Source organism: Micropterus salmoides, unplaced genomic scaffold (assembly GCF_014851395.1).
Source record: "Micropterus salmoides isolate LMB-PRFRI ecotype aquatic unplaced genomic scaffold, ASM1485139v1 Ms_hic_scaffold_2, whole genome shotgun sequence".
In the NCBI taxonomy this organism is placed as follows: Eukaryota; Metazoa; Chordata; class Actinopteri; order Centrarchiformes; family Centrarchidae; genus Micropterus; species Micropterus salmoides.
The window spans coordinates 30,134,303-30,153,757 of NW_024041150.1; the positions used below are offsets into that span (position 1 = coordinate 30,134,303).

At 37.7% G+C, this 19,455-nt stretch overlaps 2 protein-coding genes across 10 annotated transcripts; one reads left to right on the plus strand and one right to left on the minus strand.

The window, feature by feature from the left end:
* Positions 1-1,978: 1,978 nt before the first annotated feature.
* LOC119911919 lies at positions 1,979-8,125 on the plus strand. Its single transcript, XM_038730897.1, has 7 exons — positions 1,979-2,038; positions 4,087-4,393; positions 5,387-5,443; positions 6,498-6,608; positions 6,741-6,799; positions 6,966-7,031; positions 7,809-8,125. Exons 1-7 carry the CDS (start codon positions 1,979-1,981, stop codon positions 7,884-7,886), a joined length of 738 nt encoding a protein of 245 aa, XP_038586825.1. The 3' UTR covers positions 7,887-8,125.
* Positions 8,126-8,390: 265 nt separating this feature from the next.
* On the minus strand, positions 8,391-18,190 carry LOC119912200. Of its 9 annotated transcripts, none has more exons than XR_005446091.1 (8): positions 17,735-18,190; positions 16,388-16,597; positions 16,181-16,291; positions 15,596-15,880; positions 15,333-15,458; positions 13,509-14,224; positions 13,399-13,428; positions 8,391-11,098 (listed from the first exon to the last, which is right to left on the minus strand). XR_005446091.1 is itself a non-coding variant. In XM_038731267.1 (8 exons), exons 1-7 carry the CDS (start codon positions 17,769-17,771, stop codon positions 13,406-13,408), a joined length of 825 nt encoding a protein of 274 aa, XP_038587195.1. In that variant the 5' UTR covers positions 17,772-18,190; the 3' UTR covers positions 8,391-11,098; positions 13,399-13,405. The 9 variants fall into 9 exon arrangements, 4 of the variants coding, with proteins under 4 accessions (XP_038587195.1, XP_038587197.1, XP_038587194.1 ...); XM_038731267.1 differs by having other exon boundaries at positions 13,509-13,541; XR_005446089.1 differs by lacking the exon at positions 8,391-11,098 and adding an exon at positions 12,319-13,289.
* Between the last annotated feature and the right edge of the window lie 1,265 nt (positions 18,191-19,455).

Sequence of the window (19,455 nt, forward strand, 5' to 3'; positions counted from 1 at the left end):
CGAGGCTCCATCCCAAGCAGCAACCTTTAACTGACAGGTGAGTGCTGTCACAGCTGGATAGCTGTCCTCTGGGAACTATGGATATATGTACAAAATTTCATGGCAGTCCATCCAATGCTTATTGAGATATTTCAGTTTGACAAGTCATTGACCCACTGACACAATTGTAAAATATTGGTAATTTATAAAAAAAAAAAAAAAGTGACAGACAAGAACAGGCTGAATGCAATTGCTCTTTAAAGTGGGTACTCTGAGACTAAGGTGAGATTTCAGTGTCACAACAGCAAAAAAAAAAAAGTGTTCACAAGTGTTCACCAATCTGAAAAGGTGAGAATCTATGGAGAAGTAACAGAAGCGCATGTGATTCTAAAATAATCTGTCGAACACCGTTTAGTTGGCTTCTGTTCGTGCGGGCAGCTTCAATAGGCCTACAGCGTTTCACATTGTGGGGTTTCACATCATGGTTTAACTGTGAACAGACCATTGCCTTGAAGTTTATAGGAAATCAAGAAAGGTTGCAGGCAGTGCACAGACCACCTGCAGAAACCCCACGCAGTTGTTGAGACACTGCAGCATGAACAGTAGTTATAGGTGTTGATGAAGAGTGCCCTCATGATATGCTAATGTTCCTTCATCACAACCAATCCTTGGATTTTTGAGTTTTTGAACTTGTGATCATTTTTATTTTCCTCCTGAATGATAAGACTATACAGTATTGTAATAGTATGCGAATAGAAAATAAAATGAGAAAAAGAGCCACTTCTATGCACCGTGCAGTCTTTCTTACTAGTTTTGAATAACATTTTAAAGTAAATCTCAATGAGCTTCATGTTCTTTAGGTAAAGGTAAAGTGTAAAATCTAATTTGGACTTAATTATTATACTTCTATTTACTTTTAAAGGAAAATACACCCACAAGCTACTCACAACAAGTTTAATTACTTTGTTTAATAATTTTGTTTTTATATCATTTGCATATAGTATCTTTAAGGCCCAGCTTTTAGACACATTTAGTGAGACATATAGCGATCATGTAGTCAACATGTACATTCACCTTCTTTTAAATGAGCACCATCATTCGCCTGTGATGAGCCACAGAGATAGCCTTTTATCTTGATGCTGGGTAGTTCACTTCCCTCTATGTTCAGAATTTCTCCAGACAGCGTACAAACCAATCAGAAGTTCCGCTTAAGATGCACTCAGAAGTTTACCTTATAATACAAGCAGGTCCACTACAGAGTAAACATAATGTTTTTATTTACACATCGTGTGGAGGAGAATAGCACTGAACAGAATGCAGATGGGGCAAATTAATGAATTAATAATAAATACAGCATCTTGAAATATCAGCTGAGTGTGCAAAAGGGTGCAGGTCCTTCCTGAAGGACTCTGAGCCCTACTGGTTTTTATTCTTGACATCTTATTGGACTTATTTACACCTGCAGCATTCTGTACCAAAACTGATGCATGAAGGGAAAGAAAAGTAATCACTTTACCATCTCCTCGTCTAGAAGTATCTGATGACACGATGTGGTTTCCTGCTCAAACATTTTCACATGTGGACCCTTACCTTGAGTCTTCCACATCTAGCTCCGATACAGTTACCTTCAGTAGTCTGTACATTATTTGTTAGCTTGAGTTAATTCAGGTTAAGTCTGACATTATATAATGTGGGTTCATGACTACCAGAGTTTCTACGCAATCATGGACATCTAGTTTTTGTCACCTAATAGAAACAAAATAGTGCTATGGTAGTACAGTGTAATACAATGAAACAGCTGACCAATCTGACCAATGTTCCTTTGTTAAACTTGCATTTTTAATATTTCTCATGTTATGTTCTCTCTGGTTTGGCTACTTTTTAAATGTTAAATGAACCGTTTATCAGGCCTGGCCTCTTCTTTTGCTTCTTCTTTGTTGACAGGAACCTTCCCCCACTCTCCACCCTCTTTAAAATTTTTTTTAAGTGCTGACTTGTCATGGCACAGTTTGATAGACAAGAAGAGGAAACAGACGTTGTTCCTTTCCCCGCAGAGATGGTTGGTGGTCGGCTTCGTTGCCTGATAAGCGTCTTTAAATGCAGTGCTGTGCTGTTTCTTGGGGTCTGCCTTCAAGGTACGTATGATTAGTACGTTAATGACTTTTAACTGTTGTGAATATTTATTTATTTATTTTTTTGCCTGATGCAGTCTGCCATCTGGTACTTAGTAGATCATGTAGGAAGAGCATGTAGGTCAAGACTGCAGAATTTACCAGATGTGCGCACATCATCTCAGGAAATGAGTATTCCTAGGAAGAAGCATACAATTGTCTTGTGTGTTTGCAAAGGCACAAGAGGACTGTATTTAACCTGTGAGATATGCAGCTGTGGCTTCAGAGCGACTGTAGCAATATACTGACTTGAGAACTGGCACATCCAAAGAGAAAAAAAATAAATTCAAACAGCTTTAGTTAAGTAATTTACATCAACATTTATTGAACGTTGGCGCCTCTCACTATTTGTGAGTGGTTTTGATTTCATGAATAGGCAAAATATACTCTTTGCGGATATACTTTGCATTTTTTTGGTACACTGTCAGCAAATTTCCTGCTGCATCTGCTTGGCTACAAACGTTAATGTTAAACAAATGTTTTCGCAACTCAGAGATGGATCATACTTTCTGTTACTTCCTCTTTGTTTTTTGTGAGGTTTGGTTATTTTGGTATACCTTAAAACAAAAAGTACCTTAAAACATACTAATATAGTATATTCTGATAAGCCATACTTGGTCATGCAGTATATGTAGTAATTCAGTTGAATACATGACACATGGACAAGGGGGTATTTGCAGAAGTACAAGAGAGAAGAGTGAAGTGTTAATCAAATTTCACCACTGCTCTGCTTACAATTCAATACTGTGTCAGTAGTTAGTTTCTTGCAAGCACATAGTGGCTTCATTAGATTCACTCACACACACCTACACACGCATAACATGACGGCAAAAACAGGTGAACCTTTCCAGAGAACTTTCCATCAGTAGCAGCGGCACTGACCGAAAGTGACGAACAGCACAGAATAAAGCCAGCGTTCATTTTACCTTTGTCACTGAGGTCAGAATCTGCGGTTATATACTGCCTTTTTTTTTGGAAATGAGGCAATAGTGACCAGGCTGGCTTCAAACACTATAACTGTATGTATTTTTAACATGTCCATATTTCTAAAGGAAACAGTTGTTGATGTTTGTCAGCACAGTCCCGGCAGCCCATATGACAACTGAAAAGATGACTCATATGAGCGTTTTCTGATCCTACCGCCCAGTATAAAATTAAGTCAGATAGCTAAATTTATTTGTTGAGGTTGCCGTGTGCTTAGGCAGGTTCTTGCAGGACACAAAGGCAAAACAGATACTGTCTCACAGTATTTATTAACAAGGAGGTGAACTAATGTCCAAATCCAACAAAGGTAATCCACAGAACAAAGGCAGCAAAATACAAAGTACTTAACAGAATAATCCTGGAGATCAGGCTGATCAAAGAAAAACGCCAAACGAGGCAGTACTAAGAGGCTGGCAAGCAGACACACATGACAGAGAGACGAACAACGAACCAGCAAGGACAGAACAGAACTGAAATGACATTTATAAACTGGCTAACGAGGAGGGCGGGAGCACAAAAAGGTCAGGCACACAGGGTGATTGACCAGAACAGACAGAACACAGACAGGCCATAATCAAAATATACAATAAAACAGGCAGTGAGGCAAACTGAAACAGAGCAGACAGAAACAAAGCATGAATCAAACACCACACCACAGATTAAGTACAGAATAAACCGAGGCCCAGATCACGATCTGGACACGTGGTGACTGCTGATATGTAGCAGGATACCAACACATCCTGAATGAAGATATTATGTATGTCACATTATGATGTCATGTCATCATGTGTTTTATGCCATGTCATTTATGTTGTGATTAAAAGTGTTATGTTTAATGTCATTATATGCTCTGTTACTTTATGTTAAGTACATCAACATGCATTATTACACTCTGCATACTAGGCCTGGAAGCTCAAAAAGGTTATACTCACTCTGTGCTTATGTGTTTCAGATGTGGAGGCTTCCAGTTGTCAGCGTGTCATCCATAAAAAAAGTTGGAGACACTGTGGTGCTTTCATCATGCTTACCAAGTGAAGGGGTCACCGTTGCAAGATGGAGATACAGAGGGTCAATAATTGCAGAAAAAGGCACGGTTGTTCCTGAAAAAGAGCAGTTCAAGGGCAGATTAGAACTAAACGCCACAGACTTGAGTTTAACACTGAGAAGCCTGACTCTTAACGATTCTGGTGATTTCAGTTTAAACTCAGAGGCAAATGACCGACAAAGGGACACCGTCACCATCAACCTGCAAGTTCATGGTAAGGCAGTTCTTTACCCAAGTAATGGTTTTTAAATGATGATTTATTATTAATTATTAAGTTGGTTTACTGATTAATTCATATAGAACAGATACCATAACAATGATAGCAGAGAGAACTCAACACATGAAGAGGTTTTCTATTTGCTTGCTTTGCCTGTGCACCACTCTGGACCACCACAGTCTACTGACGTTTAATGTTTGTGGTGCCTACAATATTTGATTATTGACTGTCTCTGTCTTTTCTTACTAACAGGCTGGTAATAACATTGCCAACACAATCATACTTGTACATTTATTCAAATTGTGTCCACATACTATATATTTTCTTGGTGGCAACATTTGTTACGCTCATGGATTGCCAGTGTGTAGTCTGTTAAAATGAGCCTGTCCATAATCGTGAATTGATTTGGCTTCTTTATTATTTCTTTTCGGGCCTTTTATTCTGATTGTTGTTGATATTTACTTTGATCCAGTGTTTCAAAATACTATCTTTAGCAACTCTTCGCCATTTGGTTTATACAGAGTTGTGTTATGGGAGCAAACAGAGAGGATTTATCAGACTTAGATTTGGAATGAAAGGCTAAAAAAAGGATTGCCACTGATATGAATTATGTGTTTAGTGGGCCTAGTTCTGCCATACATGGAATTACTGGTGGGGTTTATTTGTACATTGATAATGGATTTACCAAATTAATTCAGATTTTTAGCTGCAGTGTCTAACTACAACTGCCTCTCTCTATCTTTTCCACCTGCCTCAGTAGAGCCCATAACTGAACAGCCTGTCCTGACTGCCAATTCCACCTGGAACAGCTCGACTAACTCATGCACAGTTTTACTGGAGTGCAGTGCAACCTCTGACAGCAGTGTGACCTACAACTGGACTGTGAGGAGCCAAATAATAAGTGGCTCCAGGCTCCAATACGTCATCAGGCAACAGCAGGACCGAGACACAAATTTCACCTGCACAGTTTACAATTTTCTCAGTGAGAAGTCAGCAACCACAACAGTGGAGTGCAGAAACGACACACAAATATAAGAAACATACCAGGTAGGTGCAGAAAAGTGGTTATAGTTTATTAGTGTTGTCTTCATGGCGATGTTTTTAATAATGCTTTTATGAATCATAACATGTGATGATGAAGAAGATAAAGAGACAAAGGAAGTACGGCAGGCCAATTTGATGTGTAAATGGTTTCACTTTTTTATCTGTATTTATATTGAAGCTCTTCACAAGTCTTATTACAATGTGACCGGTCAAAGAGATTATTTCTGCACCCTTACAAATCATTTTAAATCTATATAATACAACATCATGTTGCAGTTTCGGGGTTAAAATATTAAGATAATTATAGTGAAAATGTAATAATTTTAAATATATGTGATTATTTTCTGTGTAGTACAATTATAGTTACTTTTTCTGACACTTTTCTGTTTCTATTAAGTAAAATGTTTTAATTTTGAATATCTCAAATGTTATTTCCAATTTTATTCATTAAATTTTTGCTAGTTTAAGCCAAAATTTAATATATTGCTAATGTAGTTCTGATTGGTCATCATTTCAAATAAAGGTGCCTTTACTTCCTCACAATTAAAGATTGAATTGCCTTAGACAATAGACAATTTTATGTAAGACAATTGTATTAGATAAAATACAAAAATACAAGACCAATGCAATTGTTCATGCAACTGAGTTATGACAAGTAACTTGGTTTTCTCGTGTATTGTCCACAAACTCTAAATTTCAAGTGTGACCCAGTTGTTGTCTTATTAATATATACAGTCTGACATCTTGTCAAGCTGATAAATGATCCAACAGCTTTGAATGAGGAGAACTTAGATCATAGTGGTGATGTTGATTATTAATATCATAATTTCTACTTACTGTTATTTCAGTTTGACTTGAGATTAGATACTGTTCTCACACGTGTTCTTTTCTTATTAGTTAAAAGTGAAATTTCTGTAATTTATGTTGTGGTTTGTTTTTATATGTATATACACAGTAGAAGTCCTGCTTTATCAATTCTATTTGACCTTGCACAAATGTGATGACTATTACTTTTATTCAATCATAATAATAACAGTAATAATTTTATCATTTGCAGAGGCAGTAGACTTTGTCGTTCTCCTGAGTTTGGCAGCAGGAGGTTGTTTGATGATTGTCATTGTAGTTGGAATAGTGGTGGTTGTATGTCACAGCAAACAAAGACGAGCAGGTGAGTAACGCTACATTGAATAGCAGTAGTGTGTCCCTTTTAACTTTATAATGTCAATAGTTTATTTAAAAATATGACTGATGTGTTACTTTTTTGTTTGTTTTGCCATGTTTCGTCATTAAAATCTACCAGGCAGCGACTCAAATGACCTCACCGTGTACGCTGATGTCACTGAAATTTCAACTGAAGATGTAAGTAGGCTATGCTTTTTGGATTTACTGTGTGCACATTGCTTTGAACAAATGACCTGCATCAGTTTTTGTAGGAAATGAATGCTTGTTGTAAAAGGATGAAATGCATGTTTTACCCAGTTTCTCATGTCCTATTTTTGTGATGCATGCACATTCAAACTTCCAGGGGACCATGAAGCCATGCTCAGTGTATGAAACCATTGACAACAGAGTCTATCCAGAAAAACAAGCGGTAAGAACAAAATCTTTTTCTTTGAAGTTCTTGTAGATGAAATTGTAATTTGAGTTTACTATATACTATATAACAGCCAGAACATGTAGCCACAGTTACTTTTCCCTCCGTTATATTGATTATATGACAGTGTACATTTTTATGATTTTATAGTTGTGTTTATTTAAGGGTAAAAAGGACCATGAGCATGGTTCAAGGTAAAATATCCACCTAGCTCTTATACTAATGGAATGACTGCTGATACAAAGATAGTCGTACTGTGGTCACAAGCAGCAGCTACAGGATGATGGTTAATGTTAAAATGTTACAGAGGAAAGTCATCAAGTCAGTAAACTTTCTGCAATGTCAGTGTCACAGTAATATACACAGTATCTCAAGTGTGTTAACCTTTGCCAGCAAGAGCAAACATTGGATACTGGTCAGGTTCAGACAGCAACATTTTTATTTATTATGAGTTAAATGTTTTACTTGTAGGAGAAATCCATCCATCCATCCATCGTCAACCGCTTATTCTGCGCACAGGGTCGGGGGGTGTAGGAGAAATATTGTTTATTAATATTTCTTCTTTCAAAAGCTACTTAGCCTCACTTTGACGTACGTAGGTGGTAACTTGAAGATATGGTAGATAGAGATCCTGAATGATGAAATTATGCTTGCGACATTTCTTCCTCACATTGCACAAAATGTTTTAGAAACTGATTCTTCATTAAAATGAGTCTTGTATTTGATTGTGAAGCTGATGAGTATTTTTTTTACTTCTTTTTCTTTCTCTTCTAGCCCCAGACTGTGTATGACAAGATCCAGCTTAATCGCGTGAGGCAGCCCCCCACGTCGCACTACCAAGATGTTTCCTAGAGGGCCATAGCCTGATGTATAGCTTGAATTACTCAAAGCAACATTTGCAAAAGGTGCAGCCCAAAATATTTAAGGGTAATATGAGGATAATAAAAGTGCAACACTTGGCATAAAACAGTACGTAAGACCACAACATCATGTTTGTGCATGTGTTATACTATTGCATCTTCCCCTTATTATCCATCCATCCATCCATCCATCGTCAACTGCTTATCCTGCGTCCAGGGTCGCGGGGGCTTGGAGCCAATCCCAGCTGACATCGGGCGAAAGGCGGGTACACCCTGGACAGGTCGCCAGTCCATCGCAGGGCTCCTCTTATTATATTGCTTATAAACAATATAATATGTTGCCATTATATAGGGAGTGCCTAATGCCCCAGTTGTATTAATAGTGTAAATTCTGTAAATACAAATAATATATTGTTTAAATGTTTTATGTGTTTTGTATGTCTTCTAATGTAAGAACTGTACTTTGTAAGTCATTTGTGAATGTCAGTGATGGAAGAAGTATTCAGATCCTTTATTTATATAATGTTTAATCTACAACAGTGCATCATATTCTATCACATCAACACATCTTTGTTACATTTTCCAGCTGATGCCAGTTTGTTTAATAGTATATTTATCTTAGGAAAGATGAGAATTTTCTCAACACATAAAAACACAGAAATATTCACATTTAAAATAACCAAGTATGAGGCACATGTTTTTTTACTGAACATGAAGGTCATGAAAAATTGTAATCTGAAAAATAACTAGTAACTAAAGCTGTCAGACAAATACAGAGGAGCAGAAGTACAACAAAACAACAAAAAAAGGAAATCAAAGTACTTGAATTCATCCTTAAAGGCAGTTTTAACTGACGTTAATAGTTGGAAGTAATCAATTACCGTGGCAACCAGATAGCAGTTCTCGGTATGTGTCAAGGTCTCCTGCTCTGTTGAACTGTGTGATTTTGTCTCTGGTATAAAATAATATACTTGATCTTCTACATGTAAAGTTGACCTTTGGTATAAAGATAAATACTAAACTATTTAAACATATTTTAAATCTGAATCTGAATTATTTCTGTTTCTGTGTCACAAGAAACCATATTTACATCACCGCTACTTATATCACACTGACGATGATGATAACTTCACATCTTATGACCCAGGCTGTACCGCTATACAACTTAAAGGCAGGTTGTCTGATGGGCCTCAGACAGGCACATTAGGAAGTCCTTACCCTCATGCGTTGATGTTGAATGTGGTATTTACACGTTTTATAAAGCCTCATTTGGGTCACAATCAATTAAATGACTCACATTTTATGCAGTTGTGATCATGATTGAACAGATTCAGATTACATTGCCAGTTAAACATGTCTTACATTAAACTATTCATTTACTCTAATGTTTATGAATTGCAATCAAGACAACATGACACATAATAACTGTAAAAAGTTAACCCCACCGCAAAAACACAAGATTGGAACTTTTTGTAATATATATACCAAATTTAAATTGTCAAAATAAAAATATACCAACTGACACATTTAAAACTAGAAAACACTCACTCACACTAGAGAATATGTAGTTACACTCTTCAGCTGGTAGATGACATTATTGAACTTTTTGTAATATTTTTTTGCAAGCATGTTGTTTTATTTTAGTCTCCATGTTTATGCACATTTCAATTCACACATTGCTCATAGTTGCATTGCATTAAAAGCCACAGCTTCGTTGCACTTTGGCCAGATGGTGGGGCTAATACAATGAACTTAATGATTTGGCCTGAACATTTTGAACCTTAAGTCTCAGAAACAACATTATTCTTTCTCCCTGGATTCTGTGGTCCCTGAAGAAAACTGTTTCACATTTTGTTTTATATGGCCAATATTTTGAATTAAGTCCAAATCTGTTTTTTCACTATTCTTTTCAAAATTTGGCACAAAACATCTCTGGACCGAGCCAGAATTTTTTTTCTTCACATATTTGATATTCGATACAGGTTTGCTCAGTGTTTTAAGTGGGCAAAAAGATTCCTAGTACCCCCTATTCACAAGTTGGCGTGTAATGTAATGTAATGTAATCTTAGTATTATATCAATATATTTTTAAGTTACACTTTATTTGTAACATTTGGCAAGAAAAACGTTCTACAGTGGTAGTCAGTCTTTCATTTGTTAATGCTATAATACTATAATAGTTCTAACTTGTGAATAAAAATAAGCATTCATGCATAGGGCTGGACTAAGACAAAAAATCTGCCCTGGCATTTTTGGCCAAGGCGGCCCACCAAAATCGATCAGACCCCTCACCAATACACCATCGTTCCATTTAGGGGGTCAGATTAGGGGTGTGATGAAACTGAGATGTGACAATGAACAAGATTGGTGTCCATGACTAGACATGATTATATTTTAATAGATAATATTAATATTGACCTACTATTTAGAAAAAATATTTATATTTGAAACATTGAATTGGGAGGTCTGGATTCTGGAGACATTATCTGCACCAATTTGTGGTGGAAATGTGTTCATTTTTGTAAAGGGAAGCACAAAATTCAGGTGGCAGGTGACAATTGTAAAAAAATATAATAAAATATAATGCAGTGATCAGTAACTTATTATTATTTTTTCCTTTACAAATGCTTTCAAAAAGTGGTGGTTACATGTCCCCAGGGTCCCCAGTGTGAATGACCCTCCCTCCCTACAGGCTGAGCTACTCGATGCTTACCCTTCACCTCCAGTCTCCTCCTGCTATCTCTCTCACTCGGCCCATCACTTTGTCACTCTGTCACTCTGTTTCGCTACCACACGCTTCTTCTGCCTGGCAGTGGCCGTCACAGCTCTTTTTCTACACAGGGTAATGCAGCTGATGTTGAAGCAAACTTATCAGAAACATATCGTTTGTTTTCGCGCATTTGGCAGGACGAATGTTTTGTGTTTTTTGTGGCCCATAAAGCAAGAAACAGAGAGCAGAGGGGTGGGGCTAGTAGGAGATGTGATTAGGCCGGCCCAATGTCAGTAGGCTATAGAAAATTACAGTTATATAAATAAATAATTTAAATTACACTGGCCCCAAAGGTGCCTCGGCCCACGGGCATTTGCCCGGTATGCCATACCAAAATAGCCCTGCAGTAAGCACTTGAGCTTCTCCCTCTGTTCCTGCAGACAGAGATTAGCAGGGCAGGAACGGTTGACTCTACCAGCAGCTTGCGAGAAGTGCCTGTACACAAGAAAAAGTCCTATATGTCAATGAAACATAGAAGTGCCAATACTGCAAACCGTTGAGTATATGTATACAATATATACATTTCCTCATTTGCTATGTCATGGCTTATATTACTAAAATGTGATGTCTCCTGAACACTTTGTGCTACACTTTGTGCTATCACATGTCAACATTTGGTGGACATGTGACATGATGATGATGATGTGATGTTTCAGTGACCATGACAAATTTGGTCCCATTTAGCTAATATTTGGTGCTGTAGCAGTCTGATTGTCTATATGTGTGTGTATGACTGTTCTTCCCATATCTGAAGCTCTCAGCCGCTCTGAAGGACCACGTGCCACAAACTGACATACAAACTTTCTCCTTAAGCAATGATTGATTGATTCGTTGATTGATTGATATCTTTATTTTGTAAAAAACTAAGACACTTCAATGGAAAATGGTATAATACATTTGGCATCCATATTCATAATATGACTTGACAATATGACAAACAGTGATACAAAACAACACTATGTCCTCAAAGCTAACTAGTAGCCTACAAAAGTATTAGAGAATTAATATGATTAATAAAGCTTTGAAACTAAGGGCCGGATTTACTAACATGGCTATGAATTACCTTTTATTACCTGTTATGGGTGATTTAAGAAGAATTATTGCTAGATGACAACAGGTGCAACCGCAATGGAGGTGGGAGTATTTAAATGAAGGTTTTGCATGTTTTAATGGTTTCCGCCATGGAGAGTCGGGAGGGAAAGCAGCCACCGTGTAAAAACCTTGGTTTATTATTGAGTGTGTCCCCAGTATGTGGAAATCGTATGTACCTGCCCAACCTGCCTGATATTGCACTAAGTACTTGGGACAGCACACCTGGAAAAACTGCTTTGGAAAACCCCAGCAGAAACAGATACAGTATGCTAGAATGACCCAGACGCGAGGAAATGCCAGCAGATCGTGCTTCATCCAGCCAGAGGAAACAATCATAGACCGTCGCTCCGTGATCTCCTGTCCTTGGCCCTGTACGCCTCAACGTCCCACTCTCTGATACCTACAATGGGTTGGGTCGCTATTACTGTGAGCAGTTGGTGATCGTTCGCTCTAGCTGGATGAATTTTACGCGTGATACATGCACTGCAGCTGGGGGCTCTCCACAGCGCCACGCAACTAAATTCTTCCGTCTCTCGGAGAAAATAAGTCAGGTCGAAACAAAATTTGCTTTGTTGGCATGAATGTTTATACAACAGTAGCCTATAAATAAAATAAAATAATTGTATTTCAATACATTGGCTATAGAGTAATATTATCTAATACTGTTAATTTCTCTACTTTGTCTTTCATTAAGGTTGTGTCTCCTTCTGGCAACAATAACAACAGCCACCTCTATGTTACACCTGGCGGTTTGCACCTTCCTTTCAAACGTATTAAATACAGAGACTTTTGCACTCACGTGAAATTGTGTTTAGGCTTGGTAGATCACATTTCGTGTAGTAAATAAATGTATTTGCATGTTATGCCCCAAATTGCATATTCTTACGTACTAAATGAACAACAGGTGCTATCTTGCTTTTGAAAGATGTCATTCTCTGTGCACACTAGTAGATCAGCATACGTGCTAATTTGCTTGTGATATCAAGTTTGCACACGTTTTATTCAGGCAAACCTTTACTAAATCAGGCCCTACATGTTTGAAATGCATAGTAATACATACAAATACTTGTTGGTTTAATATCAAACAATGCTCACATATTTATTAGAAAAATACTAAATAAAATATTTTCCCGAATCATCTTTCTCAGCATTTTTTACAACAATGAAAAAATACCACAGCATTTTCCAAATGAAGGTAGAAAGTGTGTTATTTTATAAATAAAAACCACTGATTATTGAACCTGAGGTTTTGGGGAATTGTTTGGTGTTTTGCATTAAATTGTATGTGTGTTCATTATATTGTGTCAAAACTCTCAGATTCTCTAAAAATACATTCATTTCTTTCATGTTTACATGCTTTCACTTCATAAATAAACATTGAGCATGCTATTTAACTAATACTAATTAGTTAAATAGCTGTATTAGTTTTACATGACAATACTAACGCTACAGAACCTCTGTCTTTAGACATGATGTTTTTGTGGTGGAGTCTTTCTGGCATCTTGAAACTTTAATGTCTTTAATAGTTGCCAAACTAAGGGTAGGAAGGAGAGAGAAACTTGGTCATTTCTCAAAATCATGACATTGTGTAACTACTCACTGCTACAAATCTTGGAACGGACAAAACAGAAACAGGTGCTTACCTTTAGCTTATTGTGTGCATGCAAGTTTATCTGGAAAATAACAGAGAATACAAATTAATTTATGTAACAGTGATCGTTTCAATCTGAATATGGCTATATGAATGAATTACCTTTGAGCCATTGCCAAGCAGATCTGATTTGTTCTGTAATTTAACAAAAACATGTACTGCTAATTGCTGAAGAATTACAACTTAGTAACAAACAGTTTGTATGGTCAGTGTAACAGTGTAAAATCCACTTCATGAGACATTCTTAGTGTATAATTAGTTGTAATTTCACAACAAAAGTTGTATGTGTGGGTTGCAGCTCAGTGCGAAAAGGGGGGGGGGGGTTGTGGGGAAAGAAAGCAGTGCACAGAAAGCAAGATAAACCGCAACCTAGACTTTCACCTGTTCAAGCCTCATGGCTATTTATTTCTATTCAAAGATTGTTTAATTCAAAATCAGAGGAGTTGTTTTTGACTTTGTGTCATCCAGCAAACCTTAGTCATTTGCAGGAAGGCCATAGATGAAATACATGCAGTTTTGGTGATGCCCACCCTGCATTGTTTCAGAGTGTTCCCAGTCACACTGGTAGAGCTGTGCATGATGCTGATGTAGGTATGCAGCATTAGAAAGTCATCCAGAGGGAGGTGGAGCACACACAGGCTCCACATTGGCGAAGGGATGGAGGGAACCCCTTTGTTAAGACAACTGTGATGGACAATTAATAATAACCTTCATCCCTGAAGTACTTTGGTTTAGTTGCAGTCTGTGTTTATATGTCATCTTAAACGAAACGACACCGATGCCAAGCTGTAAAGCAGTTGTTCCAGTTCTGTTGTTGCCTGTTGTCAGCCTGTTGTCAACATACAGTAGTTGAAGTAATTATATGTTGCAGTTAAGCATTTTGATTATTACAGAACCCCTTAGAGGACATGGGCAAAAAAATAAATAACAATGAAAATAAAATCCATGCTTCTCGTGCTCACGAGATAATATCTGATGCTCATGAGCAGGGGTGTAACAATTCATCAAATCCACGATTCAGGTCAGACCTTGATTTTTGAGCGACGGCTCGGTTCATTTCCCCCCGGGACATTATTATTATTAGTAGTAGTAGTAGTAGTAGACTAAACAACCACTCCACAAACGCATGGCTCAACACAGAAGGGCCAACTCCTCAGGTCAAGACTCTGCAGTCTACTTACATCTGAAGGACAGAGGACACTCGTTTGAGGACCACCAGGTGCACATTTTAGACAGAGAAGATGGATGGTTTGAAAGAGGTGTCAAGGAAGCCATCTACACCAGGGTTGAGAAGCCGTCATTGAACAGGGGAGGGGGTCTACGCCACCACTTATCCCCCACTTACAATGCTGTCCTTTCATCACTTCCCAGGAAACTCAACAAACGTAACCTATTGGCCTCAGGTGAAGATACCAACGATGGTTGTTCAGTCTTGGCCACAGGTAGTCTCAACGACTGTAACAACTGTCGTCACAGCAACAAGGAACACTAACGAACCAGCAGTATCGATGACCCGGGCCAACGACCCCACTGAGGTTAAATAACCACCAATCACTGCTCTCCCCGTAGAAGGTCACTGACCCTCTGTCCTGCTGCTACAGTGCTATTTTGAACTGTTATAAGTCAAATGCACAAATATTGGATACCACAATCCACATGCAGCGCACTTGAAAATGGAATCGCAGTTGAGAAAATTAAACGCAGCGACTTTAAGAAACGTACTGCTGATGGAAAAACTCATAAAGAGAGAGGGAGACAGAAAGAGGCTACTTTACTTTGTCTTTTGTTTTTGCCCATGTCCCCTCAGGAGCTCCGTAGATTCTGATGCTTCACCAGAACAAATAATATAATAAGCTTAGGCGAGACATGTGTTTGGAGTAAGAACGACAAAGATTTTTTCCTACAGTGTTGATTGTCTCCTCTTACCTTTAAAAATGTAAAAAGTAATTGCTGTAAGTGAAATTCCCAGAAAGCATCCTATGAAAAAAACCCAAACATATCTACATCTGAGCTGAGGAAGTAGCTTAGGTTCAGGAGGCTGAGGCTTGTCATCTGAAACAGCGTAGAAGAGACAACAACATAATTAGGAGGAAATATTTAAAATTAAAACCATGAACTGGGAAGAAGTTCATCATGTTATCATTTGTTACAATATTGTGTTTTTTCCTTTAAGATCATTTTGAACTTACCATCACAGTTATGAGTGACGACACTTGAGGTGCTCTCCATCTGCCCGCTGGAGGTGCAGGTGAATTGGACTGGGTTATGTGTGGTGTTGAGAAATGCTAAAAGAGCTGCAGAGTTTCCATCAGGATTACTCATTCTGAAAACAGTCACACTGGGAGGATTAATCTGCCAGGCGAAGCCAACACCTTGATCTGTTGAAGAACAATGCAGGCCGATCCAACAGCCTCCTTCTGCAGATGTACTGGTGACAGTCTGTATGGTTGGTCTCTGGAGGTGTTCTGCAGAGGTTGATGATTAGAGCTGTTGATTAGTCATGACGATTTGTTCTCGACAAAATTTCCAAACAGTAGCAACATTTGACTTGAGACACTAACCAGTAGCAAGATACTTGTTAGCATCAAGCTGAACTTAGTGAGAAAAGTCTGTATGCCAACAAATATGTAAGGAAAATATTAAAGATAAGACAGAAACAATAAAGTCACACTCATTTTGTTAAGGGCAATTCACTCAGACAGTAAGTCAAGCTGTGTGAAAATAAAAACTTCCCTGTATCAACATTTAACTTCCTGTTGAACGCTAGTACTTACGTCTCACTGTCAGCTTGATCTTGTTTACTTTGTCCTGTGCTTTAGAGTTTAAGAGGTCTACAGTGTATTCCATGGCATCCTCTGGGGTCAAATTATAAATCGTCAAGTCACCTAATGAATAAGAAAAAACATTGAAGAGACACTTTCAAGAGAGAATTAAAATAATACATTCCTTTACACTTCCACTAAAACAGATTTGTCATTTACCTGAGGAGATGTTGAGACTGAGTCTCCCTGTGTACTGATGGAGTCGTTCAATATTTTCCTTCCCGCTGCGATAGGTGGCAATCCAAGTGTTGTTTGGGAATACTGACCAGTCAATTGTAGCAAGTTGCCATGATGGGTCAGCTCCTGATGGTAAGGTAACATTTTCCCCAACATACCCTGAGACTTCGCTGAGGGATTGAACTAGTGTCACTGTAAACACAATTTTAAAAAAGCACTTTGTGAATGAGAGTGGTTGTTTGTTTCTATGTGCCCTGTGACTGACTGGCGACCTGTCCAGGGCGTACCCCGACTCTCACCCTATTCCAGCTGGAAGTGGCTCCAGCCCCCCCTCATTTAACTTCTAAATAATGTACCATTCCCTTTCCTTAGACATAAATCATTCATTTTTAAGTTTGTAAATAAGTCTCTACAGCCATAACAGCTCTATGAATGCTGTTGCTCACATGATAATGTTAGCATGTTGATGTTTAGCAGGTATAATGTTCACCATGTTCTCTTTCTTAATTTAGGGTTTCCATGGTGGTGCAAGATGCAAAGTCAGTAGATCAGTCATTAGAAACATCATCTGTGAACCACAAATTTATAAAAATAAATGCTGACAATCCATAAAGTATTTGAGATATTTCACATGAGTGAAAACTTTTACCTGCTAGTGGCACTAAAGGAAATGTCTGAAGATCACTAAACTCATTAATATTCATCCTCAGGGGACCCTGATATCTGCAGTATATTCCACTGACAATCCATCCAATAGATATTTTACTCTGAAGCATGTCAACCACATGGTGTCTGTAAAAACTTTCATGGCAATCCATGTAGTTAGTCCAATAGTTATATAAATATATTAGACATTTTGCAGGATAGGGTAGAACATGTGAATACAGGATATAATAATAATGACAATAATAATGTGTATATCCACACATTTTGAGATGACTGATATACTTGTGGTGTTTTGTCCATCGAGGGACTGATGATAACCACTGATGATAACCACGCTCCTTCAAATGCTAAATACATACTTCCTGCTTTCTTTTGTTTGTGCATGAATGCACAGAAATATGAATATACTTACATTCTTTTTGAAATCGAATCTAAGCTGAGATAGACATTTCAGTGGATCAGTGATAGAAGAACAGTTGAGCCAGTATTTAGTCATGTATTTCGCTTTTTAATTCTAATAATGAGAGTCCCCTAATCTATTCGCTCTTGAAGTGAGGAAATTACTTCTGAATTGTCATTTTAAATATTTAACTATAGGTTTTTTAAAGTTTGGCTCATCAGCTCCTGCTCAATGACATTTTCAGCAAATATAACAGGACCTACCTTCAAGGAATAATATGAGGATGATTTCAATTCTCATCTTTGCCGAGTTACAACCATAGACTGTATAACAGCAGAAACGTTCAGTCAGCGTAGAGAAAGAACACAGGACTTCCTCTTTAGCAACTAACCACGTGCTGCATGACAACCCAGTATTTCAAAATATGAAAAGATACTTTATACACTATATACTTTTTTAATCTTTTGAAATATTTTCTCACAAGTTTCCTAAATAAAGTTGGTCATCACATTTATCAGCCTCTAAAAACAAAAAATCTTAGTGGAACTTTTTGGGGTAAATTCCCAATCAGTGTAAATTCTTTCAAGCATGTGTGAACAGACTGAATAGTTCCTTTTCTGTTGTATTGTGTTCATACGTTGTCCTATTCATGGGATATTTCTTAAATTTGGTGGATTCCAGTTGTTGCAGTTATTAGTAGTTAAATAATACATAAGATCCTGGGTTGTTGTTTTTTTTTACTCATCATGCATCACACGCCATATACTCCCACACTTAAGTGCTTCCTGTCCAAACTACAAAATGTTAAACTCCTTGTGACTTGTGACCTACAGTCTATACTTGTGACTCAAATGAGACAAATAACTTTAGATGAAATTATTTATTGAAATTGAAACTTATTCCTAAAAACAGTGTAAATATAATTAGTTTGCTTTGAAAGAAAAGTTCTCAAGAGACAAATGTTAGCTTGAGCACAACAAAGAGATCCATCGAAAACAGGAAAACAAACAACCTTGTAAAACTACATCAAAATGTGCATGTGGAAGTTACAGCTTCCCTGCTGTGTCTAAGCTGGATTCACTTAATAATTAACCAGCTGCAGGTGATCACTTACAACCATACAGATGTCTGCCATTCCCCTGAGTGACATGACAGTTTCTATCTGTAGTGTACAAAGGACATATCATAGTAAGGAAAGACACACACATGTGCACACGTATCAACACATGCGGACAGATTAACCTGTTGGGTGGCCCTGTTGACCCCAGATATCCCCAATATATGCAGGTTCATTTTTTCTCCAGACACCAACTAGTACTCTAGAATAGCAAAGGGAATAACGTCCCTTTGAAGGGAGCCGGATCTTATGGCTTCGTTTCTTTCCGAGAGCCGGCTCCTTCGGCTCCCAAAAGGCTCTTCATTTACCACTTCTGCAGGACACTAAGTTACATTCTGCTTTGTTGCAAGAAATAAATAAATATTCAAGAGTCTTTATCTGCAGTACACTGAAATATTGTGTCATATTAATGGTTAAAAAGTGGGATATGTCATGAATAACTATCTTAGTTGATAACAACAATAACATCCTATGAAATAATGTGGCACTGCGACCCTGTACACAGGATAAGCAGTTGACGATGGATGGATGGATGGAAATAATGTGGTTAGTTATACATCTCTGTACAGACATACAGTATACTTCAATTCAATTGTTTGATGTAATATGAAACGAAAAAAGTGTAATTTGATCCTTGTCATGTATTTCTTTTTCTGAGAGGAGCAGAGGGGTGCGGGGAGAAATTGGCAATCAGAGGAGAGCCAAGCTCATATAGTCGACTCCTCACTACCAACACATCACTTACTCTGGAAGCAGTGTTTGATGCTGACTCTTTACCAGAATAAATGACATAATAACAAATAAAGATATGAAAATGGTAATGCTCTGTGACTGGGCTACTCTGAGCAAGCTCAGCTGAGATTGTGA